The sequence below is a fragment of the Lepisosteus oculatus genome, chromosome 8 (genome assembly GCF_040954835.1).
Source record: "Lepisosteus oculatus isolate fLepOcu1 chromosome 8, fLepOcu1.hap2, whole genome shotgun sequence".
Taxonomy (NCBI): Eukaryota; Metazoa; Chordata; class Actinopteri; order Semionotiformes; family Lepisosteidae; genus Lepisosteus; species Lepisosteus oculatus.
Window position 1 is genome coordinate 13,492,713 of NC_090703.1, and position 22,212 is coordinate 13,514,924.

The window sequence follows — 22,212 nt, forward strand, 5'->3', positions numbered from 1 at the left end:
GTGACTTAAGCGACATTATTGGGTCCATATGAAGTGATATGATCCGGCCTTGAAGGGCAGAAAATACAATATGCTAGAGGCTGACTGGTTTAATTCAACACCTCTTCAGTCGGATACTATATGAGGCGGATGCCTCAGAGCCTACCTACAGTACAGTATATCCAAAATTCCTTCAAATGAAAAGCCCCTTAGTAATATTTACAAGTAGGTACACTCAAACCACCTACTGTAAAACACATAGTGGTGGGAGTGAAAAAGGAAATAAAAGTGAATTATTTTAATTTTATTTACTTATTAAAAGCAACCCTCATCCTGTAAAGAAGACCATTAGGACCATAATCTTATTCTGTTAATGAATGAAAGTTACAGAACATCCTAAAGCTGATTTTATAAGGCAAACCAGTGGACTGCGAAGAAGGGTGGAAGAGATGTTGCTTTGGTTGTAGAATTCAAAAGCATGAGAACTGATTTCAACCAATTTATTTCATGTCCAGAGAGACTATAAATGTTTTCAGATAATTCAATAAATTCAGAACACAGAGGACTGGAAGGCTCAGACAGAAAAAGGTGCATGTCATTCACACAGGGAAATATGAGATATGGGTTCCAGTACATCAGTGGGAGGAATGCTGACCCTGGAGATAATGGAGAGCGTTGTAGACTTTCTGCCAAGTGTATTAGCCAATAAATCTGGCAAGACAATGTGATTAAAAATAACCATATGACTTCAATTCAAAAGCCAGCTTATACAAATCATAAATTACAATATCTTGCCAAATTTTGCTGAAGAAATACACAGATCCTTAATGTCTGATTTTGTTCTCTTCTTCTTTGTAATGTGACTTTAGGGTGGTTAAAATATTTTAAATTTAAGTTAAAAAGTAGAGAATCCAGTAAGTTAAAAGGCAATTGGCTCGATTTCTAAAGCAAAGCCACGTTTTTATGGCCCTAATAACCATTATCCAGTATAACTAGATCTTCTATAATCAACTGTCCTTCTTTTACAAATTTGAACCTGGCATTCCCACAACACTGGAACCTGTTTAATAATACCTGTATACCATATTTACTATTGCATAAAGTACAAAACAATAGTTAATCACTAGTAATGTGATACAGCAAAGAAAACAGATAACTGATTTTTTTTATTAGTATAATTTACTTATTTTTTAAAAATAAAAGGAACATTGAACATCTTCTTTACACCTTAATTTTTAACTCTAAGCCAACACAAGGCCATCAGATAAGTTTTTTAATGTGAGATTTAAAACAAAAGTACTTCTGTTACCATATCTTTAATCTTATTTGCTTTTAAAGAGAGCAAAGACCTTTTTTCCATTCACCATCTAGAGCAAAAGACAGAACGACTTAAAATTCAATCGCAATATTTAACATTTCACTTTATCACTTTTCTAGGCTGTCTGTTTATCTTGTGACTTCCTAGCCAAAAATTGAAAACAACAAAGTCATTGCCATTAGGAATTGTGTATGTTTTAGGAATGAGAGACAGCTTACAAATTAAATGCACATTCAAAGAACACAACTACTAATAAGACAGTTCTGTAAGGTTTTCTGAAATAATTTAGATTTACTGTATATCTTTTTCATTTTGCATGACTATGACTGACACATGCATCCCCTCTGTATTTACAGCATTGCCTTTAAGAGGCAACAGAGATCAAATGAAACAGCTTGCTAAATATTTATCAATCTTCCTCCTGTGTTTTTCCTCACATGACAGATGACAGTTGTTGCAGCTCCGTCTTGCATGACTGCATTAGAAAACACTTGGTGATCAGAGGGATTAATGTTACTGATTTGTTCCTGGTGGGTTATTATGTAGTCCAAGTCAGGCAGGCTGAACGGATGGGTTACTATGTATTTTTTTTCTCCATTATGGACAAAGGTGTCTACCCAATGGATAAAAATGGATACGCAGAACAAAGCACGTCTTTGTACCCCCTATGGGTGTTGCATTTTGAGAAATACTGCATGTCACCACAAGGACACTACTCTGTGGAGAAACAGAATTTAACTATGATTATCTTAACTGCAATTAAAATTAAGTGGGAGAGCAATGGGATTTTTACATACCCTCCGATTGTATAATTACAAATAATTGGGCCTGATCTTGTTTGAAAATCTCCAGGGAATTAGAAGTAAAATAAATGCAATGTCTCATCTAATAAATGTAAGCATATTGAAAATACTACTTTTCAGTTTTAAGAAACTACACTTTATAGTAAAGAACTTGTGCTGTTGGACAGTTACAGTACAGCTTTAATTTTATTCACACCCCGGTGGCTGGGTGTAATTTTATTTTAATGATTTTCACACTCCAGTGGTCAGGTACTGTATAATTTCATTAAATTAATGCTGTACAACAGAAAAACAAAGAGCTCAATTTCGCTACTGGTCCAGTGGTTGCTCAGTTTCAGCAATAAGATAAAATCACTTTATTGGCCATATACAATTTCTTGTATTTGGAATTTGTCTTCGCATACCCCAGCTTGCTCTCCATGAGACACACAGACGGGGAGAGAGATGCTTGAGGTCAGAGCACAGGGTCAGCCATTTATACAGCACCCCTGGAGCAGCTGGGGTTAATGGCCTTGCTCAGGGGACCAATGGAGTAGGATTCCTCTGCCGGGAACCGGCAACTTTCCAGCCACAGGTGCAGATCCTTAGCCACAAAGCCACCACCCCACAATGGTAATTTTCCTCATTTTCACAACACAATAGTCAGGAAATGGGACTGAATGAAATTATTGTATTTGTATGAGACTCGGATACCACAAAGTGAGCTTCCATCCAAGAAAGCACCGTCATTATGAAGACATGGCTCGGGAGAATGTTAATGTATTGCAGATAGTCCCAGCAGAATTTGGTCAGTGTGAAGACTACAATTTGTGTGGACTGTCTGACGCACAGAGTTAACAATGGACAGCTGCAACAAATTGAAGACAACAAGAAATAAAACTACAAACGAGTTCTGTAACGCTTTACATGTAAAAGAATAGGCATGTGAACAATATGTGTAGTACTTTCTGAAAACAGGACTTAACTTAAAGCACAAGTGAATGAACGACCACTCAAAAACCTTATACCCAAAACACTATCAGCCTTATTGGTAGAAGCAGCATTGGTTGCTGTTTTTGTCTTGCTTTTGTGTACCTAGACCTCTTTATTTCCAAAGTTTATGTACTATTGGTCAACCTAATTATACAATTTCAATTGTCATGAAATTGCTGATTCTCCTTTGTAACCAAAATCTGGTTTTAAAAAAAAATCTTCAAATACTTCAAGGCAGCTTTTCCATGTATAGGAAAACTGCTTTCATGTATTAGGGCAGCATTTAACTTCTGCTTGCCAGGAAGCCGAAAGATGTAATTAAATCCACACCATAGTAACCTGTAAATATGTGAAAAGGATTTGGAGTGTTTAAGTGACCTTTATAAAACAACATTATCCAGAAATACATAAGGAGTACCATAAACTAAATACAAATAAGAGTGCAAAATAACAGTAAAGTGATCCGTAATTGATTCCTCTGTAGCTAACAGAAGAGAATGATAATCTTGACTCACAGCATTATGAACCTGTAAAGACTCTCAGTTCCCAGCATGCCTCTGTAAAGCTGTGGCAGTTCACTGGGGTGGAACAACTTCACTGTCGGAAAATGTGAGACATTCTGATTGCTGCACACATCTGTCCACTCTCCACAGTCCACACGGGCCAGCTGCACACCTGTCACATCTGGAAACACAAAACCACAAGTAAAGTCATTCACTAACAGCGTGGATTAATGATAGCTACCTTTTTATTTTACTATACTGAATTTCATTCCATCTTTCCAATTCCACATATCTTTTATCTAATTTTATCTAATGTTTTATTGCTTCCTAACCTTCACGAGCCCAGTTTATAAAAGCACTTAGGGAGATGTCTTTATTGACCTACACTTTTTAAGGATACCAGGATACAATTAAGGGCACAGATGTGATAGAAACCTTTTTGACCCTTCATCATAATATGGTGCCTTTCAATATACTGTATACTTTGACATCCTCGAAGCCCGAGTCAAAAATTAGGGATTACACTTTTTTGAAGGAATGAGGCAGAGCTTGCATATAAACAGGAAAGGATGGATATGATAAGGGTTTATTCCAAGCTGAAAGGAAAATAAAAGAAACACAGTGTTTTGGCTGTGGGGCCTTCTTCAGTGGAAGAATGGTTATACATTGCAGAATGTTAAGGGTCAAAACAAATGTACCCCTTAAACAAAAGTAACTCCAAGAAAAACGTTTTAATGGAAATGAGCACTACACATACAGCATGAAAGACCCCAAGATGACATAGAACGGCAGGGATAGCTGAAAAAGATATTAGAATTGCAGAAAGAGATATCACCATGGAGGCAAAAAAAAAGTATTGCTGTGGTTTGGGAATTAGCCAACTGTTTGACGTTCTCAAGAAAAGCAGCCTGGGGTAGTCTGGGTCAGTAAAGACATTAATAGCCAACATGGCACAGGAGACCGCCAAAAGTCTTTAATCTCAGTAAATAAGTGCACTGGGAGAATATTAATAGACTTCTGGTGAAGAGTTAAAACACACTTTCTCATGTGGGTGGGATTAGGAATGTTTGCTACATGAAGGGCTACACGGTGTTAGTTGGTGGCTAAGCTTTTGAACACCAAGCCTATGCGTACCAGCGGAGATTTTTTTCACAATAAATACTCCTTTCACCATGTTTTCTGAAGCCAATATAAGTTTGAATATTCTTAGTCCCCTCGATCCACCTCATTTAGGTTGGGGCCTGTCACACACCCCATTCGAAATAGATATATAATGGGCAATGCTTATGTGTTCATGCAGCTGTCTGGGGTCCCTGAGGCAGTAAACACTGCCAAAGATACAGATGATCAAGAACAGTTCTCTCAGGCTACACTAATTCTCTATTATATCATTACGTCAGAATATCAATATTTAACAATGACCTCCCTATCTTATGGGGATGGGACACAGGACAAGGTAGACCTCAAAGTCAGGATAAACAGGACACTGTAAACAGAGACAAAACAGGGGTCTCAGATGAGAGGAAAAAAGAAGAGCATGATTTCTCAACTGTTGAATCCACATGCTATAGGAATAGGGTTTCATATTCATTTAAGCAGACATTTAAATTCATGATTTAATCTTGGGCAGGTTCTTTCTTTTCCATCCGGTTCCATCAGGTGTGTTTGTGTTTTGATTAAAAGGGGAATTCTCAGTCAGTGAGTTATCAGATTTCTGTCTTCAAGATATTTGTACATTATCAACTAATTTATCCAAGCTAATTTAGCTATTCTTTTCCTTGGTGTTTGCCATTTTTAACATTGTGGCATTGATTTATTTTAGAATGATTTTGCTACTTGTCATCGTTACATTCATTCGTCAATAGGGAATGTTATTCCTCTTTCTTCTGAACTACAGTGGGTCCTCATTATCTGCTGTTGGAAATATGTACAAATCTTTTTGAAGAGAAGAGATGTTTACTCTACATACAAATACTTTGGTTGCTAGGCATGTCAAATGGTACTGTACATATACAGTTTAATAACAATGTAGACCCTAACAAACCGTTATACTATGACCACATAAAAAATCCCTGATATTCATAGCAAAAGCAAGTTAAAGAGCTCCTTGGAATGTATTTCCCCTTAATTACATTAATTCTTATGGGAAATAAATTCCTAATAGATGTATTTGCACTATTCAGAGAACATTTCTAGACAAATAAGTAGAACCACAATAAAAAAGAGAACTAAATCCAGTCTAGAACCAAAGAGACTGATCAATGTACATACAATTCTACAGGGAACAGAAAGAGTTAACCCTGGGAACTACAGTATTTCACACTCCGTAGTGGGGAAAAGGACCTGGTATAACAAGTGGAAATGAAAGGGTAATAAAAATAATCTTTCTACGAATAGTATTGGATATCTGAAAACTGGTTAAGAGCCAAACTCTGGGGTACTTTGTGAAAAGGCTGGACAATGATATGGATTTACATTGCTAAATAATTAATAAATAATAATTGCTTACACTTATATAGCGCTTTTCTGGACACTCCACTCAAAGCGCTTTACAGGTAATGGGGACTCCCCTCCACCAATAAACAACTACCAAACAAGCAAGATGGGAAAGCTATATTAGCTATAAAAAGCTATAACCACAGCCTATATTATGCAATTTTGAATATTCTAAAATAAAATAACACGAAATGCTTCACACATGGGAATACAAAGATAAGGTCAAACATTAGATTCTTTCTCATCTTATTTGGACTGAGACTGGAAAAATCTTATCAAAGGGTTTCCCCCCCCCCCCATTCGCACATGTTTATTAAATGGTTATTCTTTGATTTATCTTTCTGCCTGTAACATGGGTTAAAAACTCCATCTTTTTAATGTCCTACAGATATAAAGGGCAGCAAAATGTCCTTGTGACGTGTGAGCCTAGGGTTTTTCCCTGCACTGTCAAGAGGCGTCAACAAAAAATATAATAATCAGTGTACACATTCCATATCATACATGATCTCCTTTTCCCTTGTTAAATACGGTCTAATACAAGTTTTCAAACTTTTTGCACAGATCTACAGTACTTGCATCTGCCCATGTGAAAACATCATAAATCAATTTTAATAGAGAAAACTAATAAATGCACAGTTCCACCCTCCTAAATGAGGTTTATATCGCATTAAAAAAGTTCAGAGCCCTGATGGATTACAAAAAATAATCAGAAACGATTACGAGAAAATTATGTTTAGATAGCAATGAACGGAAATTAGATTCCAGCAATAATATCAGATGGAGACAACTGCGGGATTTCCATAATAGTAATCATAACCACATATCACTTACTCTTTTTCAGGGTACGTTCAATAAAAGCCTGGAGAGTGCCGTTTTCCAAATGGAACAGTTATTCACCACAAAGCACATGCTTCAAAAAAGTAATATAGTACCGACTTTTAGAAAATAACATTTCACCAATCCTTCCATTTCTTTATGTGCTATTATGAGCATTTTACTATTAGACTTCAGATGTTCTTATGAATTGTTCAAATTCATAAACAGATGAAATGTCTTGAGTCCATCCTTAACAAGACCTATATTGTTTATTAGGCTATCATTGTCAAATGTGAGCTAAAATCAAATTCATTCAGCATGAATCCAGTACCTGGCTAATTAAAGTCATCATTGTAAGAAGTATTATCACAGACAGAGGTGCACTGGCTCTGTTAAATAGTAATGAAAAGCCCCCAATTAATAATGTCATTTTTAAAGGACGTTTATTCTGGTGTAAACATTTACAATCAGGGTCTTATTAAAGTGTTATGTCAGTCTTAAGGTTTGAGGCTTTGAAATAAATACCATAGGATCATCCACAGATTCAGCTTGGAAAAACAGAACTGAATGACTGGGCTTATGACTGAAAATCATTACAGACCCTGCAGAGGATTCTCTGTTCTACAGGAGTTTGCCTGAAAACAGGACTACGTGCTGTTCAGGAAGCTTATGAACCTAGGACAGTTTTAACTCTGCACTCAAGGCGACAAGCACTTGGCCTGTTATGATCTGACCACCATCAGGTCACATATGGAGATAATCTCTTCCATGCTGTTGAACTAACTCTAGCCAAGCAAAGCAAAAATACTAGGACAGGCATGTCCCTGCTTTGAACCACAAGCCATCAGGCCACAGGCTCTCATCAAGTTCATCCTACAAGGAGTTTACTAGGTTGACATTTTCCACCGATTTAAAAAACAAACACCAGAGACCTGAAGTGTTGCCAACAACCCCATTAAATCCCAACCAAAATATCGTAGGAGCCTTAAAAACTGTGATCAATAGCATATTCCCAGTTACTGGTTACGCTGTATCACCTTTGCACAAATACAACTGAGGTGATTTCCCATTTATTAGTGTTATGTCTATATGTCTATATGTCTATAAAATGATGTCTATAAAAACAGACTCCTCCAAATTATTAAAACACTATACACTAAAACAGGATATGAACAGTACAAATGAGAGGAAGCTATGTGACCCATTCAGTCATTAGAAGCTAATTGAACTGAGGCTTTATCCAGCCATTTCCTGAAAGAAGCCAGGGTATCATCATTGCTGGGTGGCTTGAGCCAGATGTTCCTTCGGTTCCCAGTCTCAAAAACGTCTCAGAGTTAAATTAAAACATCCTGAAAAAGAGGTCCTGACTGGCTTTAATGGTAAAGGCAATTCACAGAGCAGGCTGAACTCTATATTCCAGAGATTACTGGAATTCTCAAACCGCAGGTCACACCTGCCATCAATCAGCAAATTGCCAGCTTATCCAGCAACAGCAACCTCTGGAACCTTCTGGGTAAGTGTGCAGGACAATCAGGGAGAGCTACATCTCTTCCCAGTCCATTAACCCAGCAGTCTGCTGTGGGAACTGTGGGGCTCACAGTGGGAGAAACAGCAGATGGCCTGAAATGGCAAATGGAAAGAACTGACCCAATCCCTCTCATGCTGCTACAAGAACTGTAGCCAAGCAAAGCTGAAAGCAATTGCCAGTTCAATACACGGAACAGTCAATACAACTGTTGCACATTAGAATAAAATAAAGCTTGTTTTAAAATAAATTCAGTAGTCGTGTAGTGTTATGCATATTAGGAGTATTAAACAAAACCAGCATATATATACAGTGGAACAAGTAATAGGTTTATTCCATGCTGAAAAAAAGAAGAAAGAGAACACAACGTTTCGGCCGTGGAGCCTTCTTCAGGTGCAATTCAAGTAACATTATGTTGCTTCAGGTGAAGAAGGTGAAGACACCTTCTTCAGGTGTCACCTGACACCTGAAGAAGGCTCCACGGCCGAAACGTTGTGTTCTCTTTCTTCTTTTTTTCAGCATGGAATAAACCTATTACTTGCTCCTTTGCAGCCTACGCATGCTGACGCAGCTACCCACCTGAACTATATATACAGTGTATTACACTGATCAGGGCCTTTAATGGTGTTAATTCAAATAGAAATAATCATTATTATTAGTTAAATTATAATTTAATTTATTAATTTAATTACCATCACAAGGTACAACTGACATTTTTCTTAGGTACAATTTAATGGTAAATCTATACATGTCCTTCCAAGTGTAAAATAACTATTATTATTTACCTTACTGTTACTAATAAAGTAGAAATGCCTTAAAAATATGACCATTGTGTTGTGATAGTTGTGAGCCAACTATGCAAACAGCATTTTTCCCCCAATATGTAGACAGACAAATTCAATATCCTCTATCAAGAACTATTTCCTGTTATGCAGTGTACTTAACCAAAACTCCACAACTTTCCTAACAACTCAAAACAAAGGTCAAAACAAGAAACCGAGGAATTTACTTATGCAGGGTGTAATTCAAGTAACATTATGTTGCTTTTGTCTTTTAACTAAAATATTGACAGGCTCACTATAGCCTTTACAGCAAGTCTGTGCGTAATGTTTTTGAGAAATGGGCTGTGCAAAATCCGTGGAAATGGAGGGTTTGCATAACACCAAAAATATTTGTCTATCTACTTATAAAATAAATATTTAAAGTTGCTCTGTAATTGCTGAAATTGCAGGATCAAACACTTTACTTTGACAATATCTCACACCAGCATACAATGACTTTGAGAAAGCATTTAAAGTAAGTCATCGCCTTTTAATATCTTTGAAGATATTTAAAGCCACTCTTCAAGTAGGTGTAAAAATGATAAACTGAAGGATATAAGAATACTAAGGACATACTATGTCTTAACAGCTCAGACAAACACTCAAAAGCATAACTTATTAAATAGAATCATCCACATTCTGTAATAACTCGGTCCATCCACTACTTAAAGGCATTTAAAACTAAGCGTTCGACAACTGGTTCCTGTTCAATGACAAAAATGTGATAACCCTGTTGCATAATCATGTCAAGAGGTCCTTCTTCATTTTTAATGATAAAACAGGACGACCTGTTTAAATAACTCCTATAGCTTCCCTACCTCTATAAATACCAATCCAACACACAAAACACAGCCCTGGTTTCCTCCCACAGTCCAAAAACACAGAAGGTTAATCTGCTACCGGGTGTGAGTGTGTGCGTGTGTGTGTCTGTGTGTCTGCCCTGCAATGCTCTGATGTCCCATCCGGGGTGTATCTTGCCTTGTGCCTGTCGCATGCCAGGAAAGGCTCCAGCTAGAAAATGTATGGATAAACATTATAAAGTCAATAGATATAAATGTAGCACCATGAGGGTGGCAGACAGATCACTTTAAGGTCGCAAAATCTGAACGTTCCAGGACTCCAAGTCCTTAAAATCTTCAGCAGGTTCAGCTAGTAAGACAAATGGAAGGAGACAGGACAAATAAAATATGCAATACAGTATATGCAAATTTAATAACGTAAAAAGGAATGTAGCCAGTTTGTTTCCAAGGAACTGGAGGAAACCAAAGGCTGCCAATAAAGACAAAGAAGATGAGACATATCTGAGGTTCTTCGTAAAGAGATGAAAATTGACCTTGAGATGCTAAACATCTGAGTGTTTTCCTCAACCTGACACTGGCAAATGGAAGCCAGGAGTGAGTGAGAGGAGAGAAAGACAAGACTATGAAATATAGACTTTTTCACCTTGCAACTCACAACCGTCAGGGCACTGAAGCTCTCCACTGACAGCTGGTGTGTGGCGCACTTTGGCTGCCATCGTATCATCCAGGTGGGGCTGCACATTTTGTGGTGGTGGAGGGGACCGCCATTACCTGGAAAGCGCTTTGAGTGGAGTGTCCAGAAAAGTGCTACTGTATATATAAAATGTAAATTCAACTAAAAGAGCTTAGCTAGAAGGTGCCCTCCAAACATGTGTCAAGGCTGTAAGAATCAGATATTAGAAATGAATGTTCACTGTAAATAAAATATCCCTGGATCTGATTAAAACTTTGTTTGAATTGTGTGGAAAATCTTTTCAATAATAGATAGTAAAAACCAAATGAGCTTAACAGTGGTGACAAGCAAACCTGAAGTGTCAAATAAATCCACCTGTTCAGTAAAAAACTTAATCTTAGATTACACAACAGCTATTTTCCACAGCAACGCTGACAAAACCCATACCTTTCAGCATGTTAGCTACCTCAAGATAAGACCGCATAAAAGCCATGGACACAGCATCCCCTGCAGGACAAAAGAAAATATTATTTTCCAGTTAACGTTTTGGTCATATTTGACCACATTATCGGCCATCAATCCATTTTGTAACCGCTTTATGCAATACAGGGTCACAGGGTAGCTTGAGTCTTTTTAATGCAGAAATATGATATTAAATGCATGCGTTTTCTTTGTGAAAGTCTACAGCACCACACCTCTAAAACATGCTTATGTATCAGACCATCACTGCTCCATGAGCTTCAGACAGTCAGGATCTGAGGAATCTGCTGAAAATCTTGTGAACAAGTCAGCACTAAGAACCTGATGTTGGCGGACATCAAAATAAAAATGAACACAGAAAAGTATGACTAGTGTTCTTTTTTCCCCACTCACAAAAATTACGTTTTAGGTGTTTGTGTTTACTATATAGGTGCTTTTTATATTTGTAATTCTATTTCTGCTTTCAATAAATGTTTTTGAGCGGTATAAATTTAGTCTATCCACACAAATATGTTTACACAGGATCCCACTTAATCTTAAAATCTGATGCATGTTAATTTTTCCACAACTTCAGTGCCTCACAACATCAGTTTCTGTCTTGACAAACTTTAACCCTATTTGCCAATGGCATACAGAAGTTTATAAGCATGACTTCACAGCACAATAGTGTATCTGATAGATTAAAATCAGATCCTTTAATTAACATAATCTTATATCCTTTCAGAGCCTTCCCTGTAAAGCAAAATACATGCCAGTGTTTATGCTAGATTACTTACAACTAGTATAGAAGATCACCACCGTGTGGCCATTTCCAGCTACTGCAGTGCTGATTGTTTCCGCAGTCAGTTCTGGGACCAGATCAAAGTTTAGCTCCAAGTCTCTGTCTCTGTAAACGGATTCTGCTACCTCATCATCCAAAATGTCTGAGGAGAATGAAAACGTACACAAATTAATCCTCAGTACTCTACAAAAAAAAAAGTCAAATGTGGCACAGAAAAGAAAACATCATTTGAATAATGCCATTCTTTGGTATTAATATTAAACCATTTTTTTTACAGATGTAAAATTTCTTCCAGCATCAATTTTCACAGCAGAAGCAGCCCTGTTAATGACAAATGTCAGTCACCATACGCATTTACCTGTGTCTGTTAAATAAAATAGCAATGCACCTGCTATAAAAGATGGTCAATTTCCTGATAACTTTGTGAATTTGTTGCAGTTATAAGTCATGAGTTTGTTTGGATGCTCCATATATTTCTTACAAGCCTTTTCAAATATTTTTTGCCAAAGTATGTAAGTGGGAGACAATTAGCACTGTCACAAGCTACAGTACATGTATTTCATCTTTGAACCCTTGTGAATATACTGCAAAATGGTATAATGAACAATTTTGTATGCATTTCTTTCACATTTTGTGCTGCATTACTAAATACTTCTCACTGAAAACATGTTAAAATACATTATTAAGACTGCTAAATCCCAGAAGTACAAAATATTATTACATTTTTATTGGTTTCCTGTTGGATTTCTTGTTTAAAACATCGATTCCTTAACAGAATAGTTTGGAAAATTTACTGCAATCAAAACATACCATAAGGTTCTTTAATATACAAGAAGACGTTCTTATAATACTTGTGATCATTATATAATCTATTGTACAAAACAGGAAGTCTCCTGTGTCAACGGTGCGACTGATCGTCATATGTACAGTAGCTATCAAAAGTATTCAGCCCCTTGGACTTTTTTACATTTTTATTGTGTTACAATATGGAATCATAATGTATTTAATGGGGGGGGTTGCTATTGATTGACAGAAAACACTCTGCCAAAGTGTTGCAGCAATGCTTCCCAATAGCATGATACTGCCACCACCATGCTTCGCGGTAGGGATGGTGTCCTCAGGATGATGATCACCATTGCATTGGAGCCAAAATAAGCACTTACCGCTGAGGTAAAAAATGTCAAGTTTGGTCTCCTCAGAACATAGAATCACCTTCCACTTGGTTTCAGAGTCTCCCATACGCCTTCCATAAAAGTGTAGTCAACATCTGATGTGAGTTTATTGTCTCAATTGTCATATGCACCGCTTCTCCCATCTCAGCCATGGAAGACTGTAATTCCTTTAGAGTTGTCACGGGCCTCTTGGTGGCCTCCCTGACTAGTGCTCTTTTCACACCGATACTTAGAATTTGAAGACACCCTGTGTTTCCAGAGTTTCAAAGTTGTTCCAAATTTTCTATATTTCTTTATAATGGACTTTACTGTGCTTTGGGGGATATGTAATGCCATGGAAATTTTCTTATACTCTTCCCCTGATCGGTGTTTTTCAATAACCCTATCCCAGATTTACTTTGAAAGTTCATTTGTCTTCATGATGTAGCTTCTGTTGGGAGCTGTACTAATCAACTGTGGGACCTCCCAGAGATAGGTATACAGTATTTATCCTGAAATCATGTGAAATACCCTAATTGGACACGTGGACCCCATTCAACAAATAATGCAACCTTTAAAGACATTTGGTTGCACCACAGCCCATTTAAGCGTGACATAGTAAAGAAGGTCAATACTTATGCAACCACTTGTTTTCTGTTTTATATCAATAATTAATTTACAGCGGAGGATCTGTAAAATTGTATTTTCACTTTGATATTACAGAACATTTTGAGACGATCAATGGCGAAAAGTCCCATATAAATACTGTACATTTTGATTCGATATTATAACACAGTAAAATGTGAAAAAGTCCAAGGAGGGTGAATGCACATAATTGCAAAAAGCTGCTTAATATTTTATAGGGACAAGTAATAGGTTTATTCCATGCTGAATGTTTTCTTTCTTCTTTGTTTCAGGATGGAATAAACCTATTACTTGTTCCTTTGCAGCCTACGCATACGGACGCAGCTACCCACCTGACTTAATATTTTATGTACAGATATTTTACCTAAAACAGACCAATGTTGTTCTTCCTCATCTTCCCCCTCCTCTTCCTCTTCCAGCGGGTTTTGTTCTTGGAAAATTCTCACAGCTTCATCTAAGTTCTTCAAAGTCAGATACTCGACAGGGGAACCCTGATTAGGGACAAAAATCCACCTGTAGGTTCAGTAACTGCGACCTACTGTCAATCGCTCCTCTGGTGTCTCCAATATGTTTCATGTCAGTGCGAGCTGTCAGGTGACTCACCTCTCCGGGCACCCGGTATGCCACATTATACTCCACAGGGATGTTCACTGCTGGGTTATCCCTGTCCCAAAGATTGAGGAAGATAAACTGTGACTTTAAACAGCAGTTACATCACACCACTTCTGCACTGATTTGTGCTGTAATGCACGTTTCCCTTTCAATTTACACTGCAAGTGGGAGGTCTAAGAAAATTAACATTATTTGACTATGAAAATGATCACAGCCACAAGGTTTTGAATACAGATCTTACACCCACCCCACCCCTCCATCTCATAAGAGACAGGGAAGCAAAAGATTTTACTGTATCAGTCAACACCATTCATACACAATAACCCTGAAGACATTACTGGATTCTACAAGTAACGTATTATTCGGACAGTGGTTTTAAAGGAGAAGTCTACATTGGCTCTGACAGAAGTGATTAATGTTTATAACTGAACAAGCAGCTTGAGGTACCTGAGCCAACAAAGAAAACAATTCACTGTGCAAGACAGGAAAGGAATCTGTCACTTCACCATGTTTTCAAGATTAATTGGTTGTCCTGAGCCAAAAGCACAAAATGAAAATATTAAATCTCCACTGACTGATAATTAGAACAATTTGCTAACTTATACAGCAGAAGATCTATCCCCAGTAGACTGTTTTTAACTCCTTCTCATGACCTCGGCCTGAATTACTGAATACGTACAGTAAATGTGGCGCAAAAGGTACAGAACTATAGAAACTAAACTAAAGACTTAATTACAATTCCAATCTCATGCACTGGGTAATGCCCTGCTCCAGCAGACACACAAACCTGTGCAAGAGGACGAGGCCAGCCTGTCCCCTCAGCCGCCGGGCGAGGGAGAGGGCAGTGTTCCTGTCCAGGTCAAGGGTCTCTCGCTGAGTGAAGACGAACAGCAGTGGGGTGTGGAGGCGGCTGTGCACTGTCCTGACCTGGGATGGCTCCACAGATGCCTCTGTCTGGCAGGTACAAAGGCAGGTTAACGGCAGTGCAGTGAACTACTTTAACCACGGACGCTTAAACAAATGGCTTTCATCGTTTCTTTCAAAGGTAGGAAGGGCCCTTTTCCATCCTTTCATCTGTATTTAGCGCCACAACTGTTGGGCTGTTTTGCATTTTCATTCAATTTAGACATGGTAGTGTCTTTTTAACAAGATTCAGAAAAGAAATCCTTTCAAAACACAAAGTGATTACAATAATTAATAACCTTAACGCCAGTAAAATGATAAGGCCAAAACAACTGTGTATTAATTCCATACAAGGACAATTAAATTACTTACAGCACTGCAATCTGCTTGTTTCTTATTCAAATTACATTTAAGATCACTTTTGCATTTTGGCCCAGTTCAGGAACAGAAACAGAAAACAAAATGCAATTCTGGTCTTGGACACAAGAGGGAGGTGAAGCCTAGAATATGTTGGCCCTGCTCCACTCATTTTTAAAACCAGAGAAAAATTTACTGTTTTGACACAGAAGATGACAGACAGACAGACAGACAGACAGACAGACAGACAGACAGACAGACAGACAGACAGACAGACAGACAGACAGACAGACAGACAGACAGACAGACAGACAGACACTTTATTGATCCTATGAGGGAAACTGCAGTGCAACAGCAGCGTAACACAGACAACACAGAGACAGTGTTACGAATGATACAATAATAATAATAATATAAGTAGAAGAGTTACTCGCAGCCCAGAACACACAAGGAACACAACAAAACCAGAACACAACAGTACACAAAACCAGAACCTGTGAATGAAAGAAAACGTTGAAGCCAGGGTGCTTACCACAAGCGGAGCCTCCATGAGCTGAAGAAAGGTGTAAATGTTGATGGTGGTCAGGGGCCTCCTCAGGGCAGTGCGGTCACAGCCCTCGGACCTGTGAGCCACGGCCTTACAGTGCAGGAACCACAGGCCGGCTGGGAGAGAAGCAGGATCCTTCACTCTGCGCGAACCAGAACATGATTACAAAGGCTCCAGAGGGGCAAGGGCATCTCAAAAGATGAAGGTAAGAGACAACACACAAAAAGCTGCCTAACTAACAAAGCAACAAAAGGATATCAGTGTGTTCATTCAATCCAAACCCTAAGAGATGACAAATTTTTAATTCCTACATGTCCTCCCAAAAAAAAGGATTAGCTGAATACTTTTGCCAAGTCACACTGTCCTTGCTGCCGACTCACCCCAAGTGCTCCAGCACTGTGCCTCCTGTTGTCAGCACAAACTGATACTTGGCCCCATAGACAAAAGCAGTCTCCATCACAGCCCTGTGCTCTGAAATCATGACAAAAAAACAGCTCCTTCCAATAAGATGAATAACAAAACAAAAGTGCATATTTATACCAAATTCTTATCTTTGTCAGAGGAGGTGTTGTAGTCCTTAACGCAAAAGGCCTCAAAACCTAAACAATATATGAGCACTCCAAACATTCCACCACTTGTTTCAAAATCTGAGGCAACAAAGGGTGAACAGGAAGACTTCACACCTTTGTGGAGCTGTAGCATTTTTGCACATGAATTTCATTGAAACCAGGCAGAAATCCTGGGGTATTTCCCATGGTAACAAGGACATTGCAAGCACAATAAAAACAACTAAGGGGACTGAGAAATGAAAGTTGAGAAATGAGGGATACCCAGCATTCTAAAAAAGTATTTATTGAGGTAACACTTGACTGTGTTCAGGTGTCTGAATTTCTTTCTGCTTAAGTTATTAAAAAAATAAGTTGGCTATAGGATAAATGAGCCATACTGTATAAGAGCAAAAAAATAGCATAATAAAATTTCTATTAATGGAGGATTGAAGTGAGTCAGTACAACAATCAGCTCAAAACTACACACAGAAAGAGCAATAAAAAAAATACAAAGAGCAGTACAATAATAATAACAACATACATTTCTTTGTAACCCAGGGAGACTTACACTGGTTTTTCTACTCAGACTATTTGACTGTAAACATGACTCATGTTTTATTATCACATGAGCAAACGTACCAGGTATTCCCAGGGCCACAACGTGAGCGAGCACGACGTCTGCCCTCCCCTTCGCTGCTTTCTCGATGTGGAGCAGTTCTGCAGGCGTCTGAACATACTTCACCTCATTGAAGATGACGGTGCTACAGTGAGAGGAGTGATAGCTCAGACACAATCTCCCAGCCACATCTGGAATTCTGCATTCTAACAGCATTCAAGCTTTGAGAGCTGATTTATGAGAAAAAAAAATCTATACAAGTGTTTCTCAACCTTTTCATCCCACACACACACACACCACTGACCCAAGCATGTTAACATGTACATGTATATTCTAAACAAAACTCATTTTAATGTGTAATCTGTGTTTGCCTTGAAATGGCATATCTGGCACAAATTTGGAGCGAATAGATATACGTACCCTGAAATCATGTGAACTATTATTACAGTACGAAAGACAGAGGTCACTCAGCTCATTTTGTGCCTCATTAAGGTCATCTCGTGCACTGAAATTAATGAAGGTTTGCCGCAGCAAAGGGTTTGAATACTTTCCATTTTCCTGTCATATTAATTACTGACTTTTTTGCATTCTGCTTTGAAGATGTACGTTTTAAAACAACAAAGTGCAAAAACTGTGCAAGGCTCTGAAACCTATGGCAAGGCACTACATATACAGTACAATTTAATGTAATTTTTATTCTCACACGATTTTTCCAAAATTCCACGACACACCCAATAATGTCTGAAGGTACACTATTGTGCCACAGCCACCCTAACACACAGATGAGTCAGATATTCTGAAGACACAACAGAACCGAAGGTTCAAGTTTTTGCTTAGCCAAAGTAAAAACAGACCTGGTTTTGTAGTGGTAAAGGGAAATAATATGTCCATTACGAAGATGTTATTAAAATTTGGGTTAAAAAATCTTTTGCATTTAGTTTTTCCGACTTTAACGTTCGAGCACCTGAAATGAAGAAAGTGAGCCAGCATGAAGTTTACCAGTGTGGGACACTCACAAGAGTACATGAGCCACAATAGCATCAACATCAAAAACAGTGTCGATAGCGAAGATCTTCAGAATTTCACCGCCTCTGAAAGGAGGAAACGAAAGAAAAAAAAAACAGTTAGCAGTCAAGGCAAATTCTTCTGTCCTCAGATTAGCCATTCAGAGGTTTATAACAAGAAACAATACTCCAATAAATTTAGAACCACTGTGCCCTTCCATTAAATCACTACACAGGTGAATGCAACATACTCATAGCCGAACACCGGCTACATTTAAAAAATGAAAGTTTGAATCAACATGAAATACTCTGTAATACTTTGAAGACGCCATTATGAAAACTTACTGCCGACTTCCTAAAAGGAATTAAATGAACCTTAACATCATTAAATCTGGATGAGCCAGAGTGATTCATACACAACTTGTAAAACTGACCTGTAGCCTGCACAGAAAGATTCATTTCATTATCTACTAAATCACTAAGATGGAAAGAAATATTTGCGTAAAGCAACACGAACAGGGGCTAAAATTACCGGAATAAATACACCTTCTTTGAGATGTCTCCACCAGTGCAATATTTTGGCACCTCCACCCTGGAGCAATTTACCTACAAAACATAAAATAAATGAAAAATGGAGTCTACCAAAAAAGGACTTCAATTTTTTTGGAATCTTGTAAAACACACCCTTGCCCATAAAAACCAGTTCTGTGAATAAATTATATACAATTATGTCTGAAAATGAGCTAAATACATTCTAGTAGAAAATGTGATGACTTTTTACACCTGCGATTCCCAGCCCTTGTCCTGTAGGAAGACTGTCTCTTCTAGTTTTTGCTGCAGTCATGTTTTTAATCACCAGCTAATTTATTTCAATTTTCCATTTAAATTTGCTCTCAGCTTTCAGAAATTGTACAGTAGAATATGTCACCTTGGTATTAACCCAGTACCAGCTTTAGAATTGCCTGCCATCAGGTGTGTTGCATGAAATCTAACCAACTAGATCTCTACAGAAGGCAAAAACACTCACTCATGGGAATGTCTGATATACTGCAGTGTCATTCTCACTTGTCTGTGCATCACATTTGATCAATCAGTAAGAGTTTTTTAGTCAGGAATAATGTCAATCAATATGAGAAGAAGCAAAGTTCTCTTTGCTGAATTTGTTTTAAAAAGTACCCTTTCAGCAGGGAATGTTTGACACCCAGGGCTGACCAAAGAAACTAGTTAAATACGTTTTTAAACAAGTGAGTGATTCAATTAATCAACTGAAAAGCTGCAGCTACAGTGTTCCTCCAGGAGCAGAACTGGAAACCACTGTATTATGCTCAGCAATATGGTAATTTGATCCCAGGGTTACAAACAAGTTGAATGCAAAAAGTGGGTATGTTTTTTCAATATATTAGCTTTGAGCCAGTTTATTTCCTATTGCATTTGACTTTTCTAAACAGCTTTTACTATAGCATAATACTCTAATACTAAGAATCTGTCAAAGATTGGTATTTTCTTCACTGCTTCTCCGACAACAAAATCCTGTAATCTGATTCATTCAAACTCTGACATGCTTTTAATTTATATCTACACTTCAAAGAAAAGGAGATTTGGTACGATAACTACAGACCAAATAAGAAATTTTAACTACCACCATAAATGTATCTGTTTCATCTCACACATCCATAATCACAAACAAATGGGTCATGTGGGTGAAAATACTGGCAGGCAGCAGCTCAGGAAAATGACAATAAAACAGGGGAAAAAATGTGCGACAAGTGTGAGTCATAATTTGGGAGATTAGACACCACTGCCAATAATGGAATATTCCAAATGTTAAAAACAGATATGTAAAAAAAAAGAATTCAGCCCAGCATGCTAGGTTTACAATCTAAGCATTCAATTTCAAATATAGCTTGAGCTAAATCAGAATTCAAACCATAAAAAAGCACAATTCATACAATTATCCTAACGTGTGTTGATCATACACATCATGTAGAGATACTGACAAAGCTGGCAGCATTATAACTGTTCCTGAAAACAAAGTACCACTGTTAAATCATGCAAACAATACATGCATCTCCCTGAATAGGTACTGTAATTACTTTTAATTGTTCAGACTTACAAACAATCATTCTTAATGTCTCGGGAATACTATGTCACACACACCTAAGTAAAAGAATAAAGAAAACCTTAGTTACCTTAGCAACTAAAATGCCATAATCTTCAAGTGCCTCTGCAGACTTTTCAAACTTCTCAAGGAAAAGTCTAATGGTTGGATTGACTAAAACACCAAAACAAAATAAATTCAGGATAAATCACTTTACACAATAAAATATAACATAAAAAACACAGCCACACAACAATATGCTGTATCAACAAAGCCAGAATGGAAAAGTAGATTTTAAAGATAACCTTCATTAATTTGTGAATTACTGTAAGTACAACTCAATAACATTCAAAAGTACCTAACCAATTGTAATATTCAATTTCCTTAAAAATCTAAGGGGTACAGCACTTTGATTCATTTCTATTAAGACATATAGAGACAAGGCATAACAAAGTAACCATGCAAAAGCTAAAATTGCTAAAAGACCTAGCTGGAAGATTAAATACCAATGGCCCCAGTGATGATCAGTAAGCACGGGATCACTGTACATTAGAGACCATGCTGATAGGAATGTGTACATAAAGCATTGAAGACAGCAGCTATAATGAAGCACAAACTACAGTACAGGAAGTGTTATGTTCGTTCTCCTCCAAGAACATCGTTTTTGCATTCTTATCACGTTCATTGGGACGTCTAGATATATCTAATCAAAATGTTAACAAATAACGGTGGCGATTCCACGGACAGCAGGTTGGAGCGACTCCGAGAAGCACCAACATACTGTAAAATGAACTTAACATTTCACCTTCTTTACCTTTATTTCCAAAATAAACGAACGATGTTTTTCCCGAGTTTTGGATGCCATAAAATCGTTCTTGTGTGCATTCTATCAGCTTGGTCCCATGCGTCGTGGAGTAAAAAGTACTAGGCGCCCACAACACCCAGATCACAAAACCCACCGTCTTCCACACCATGTTAAGAGGCAAGAGCAGAGACGTCAGGCTGTAAAATCGACACAATACACACAGGTATCTTAATATTTGCAGGTATTATCCCATTAACCAGCTAAAACTGGTTAAGAGCGTGCAAAAAAGGCAGACAAAAGCACATTATTACTGCATAATAATTTTTTTTTCAAGCAAAGTATTTTTGTTGGGCTTTACCCTGAGTAGTTTTGTAGGTACACCAATGCATTTTTCATTCAATCTGCAAATTCACCACTGGTGGAATGTTACATTTTTAACCAATCCTAAACCTGTTGCCACCGTGGTTTGTACATTACACCTGCAAAACACAAATCTGAACATTTAAATTAATAAATAATTATTGTACAGTGTTAACAGCTTAATAAACTCGTACTCCCCAACACACAGTTGCATCGATCATTAAAGTTTGCCAAAAACAGTTAATGGAGCGGGTGCGCTTGTGCGCTACATTACATATTTAATTGGCACCCTAAAATATATATAAATAACAATTTAACATTTTTCTCTTTTTAAAGATTGACTTAATACCTTTGTTAAAAACCTTCTACCATCAACCTCTCTCCCAGCAATGCCATAATAACCATCTTTCCATCAAACCAATCACAAGCGACCTTTTGCGGAAACCTCACATGGTGAAAACAGCCAATAGAATGCAGGTAGAGACGGAGCTAAACTGTTCTGTACCTCAACATCCAATAGTTTTACTCTTTCCCGTTCGAAGACAAGGAGCTGACATCATCAACATCCAATCAAAGGTACTCCTTGTAGGTCGATTTAA

General features: G+C 37.7%; 1 protein-coding gene across 2 annotated transcripts in view; it reads right to left on the reverse strand.

Moving 5' to 3' along the window:
- Positions 1-22,054, reverse strand: part of txndc16 (thioredoxin domain containing 16) — a 65,575-nt gene extending 43,521 nt beyond the window's left edge. For both annotated transcript variants that reach the window (XM_006632488.3, XM_069193269.1), the window contains exons 1-14: positions 21,963-22,054; positions 21,263-21,450; positions 20,540-20,622; positions 18,883-18,956; positions 18,363-18,437; positions 17,370-17,491; positions 16,563-16,653; positions 16,168-16,324; positions 15,163-15,329; positions 14,367-14,427; positions 14,128-14,254; positions 11,963-12,109; positions 11,154-11,213; positions 3,588-3,756 (exon numbers count right to left, since the gene is read on the reverse strand). In XM_006632488.3, the coding sequence (XP_006632551.3) occupies positions 3,588-3,756; positions 11,154-11,213; positions 11,963-12,109; positions 14,128-14,254; positions 14,367-14,427; positions 15,163-15,329; positions 16,168-16,324; positions 16,563-16,653; positions 17,370-17,491; positions 18,363-18,437; positions 18,883-18,956; positions 20,540-20,622; positions 21,263-21,422 (1,493 nt within the window). In that variant the 5' untranslated portion in view covers positions 21,423-21,450; positions 21,963-22,054. The remainder of the gene's footprint in view (positions 1-3,587; positions 3,757-11,153; positions 11,214-11,962; positions 12,110-14,127; positions 14,255-14,366; positions 14,428-15,162; positions 15,330-16,167; positions 16,325-16,562; positions 16,654-17,369; positions 17,492-18,362; positions 18,438-18,882; positions 18,957-20,539; positions 20,623-21,262; positions 21,451-21,962) is intronic.
- Between the last annotated feature and the right edge of the window lie 158 nt (positions 22,055-22,212).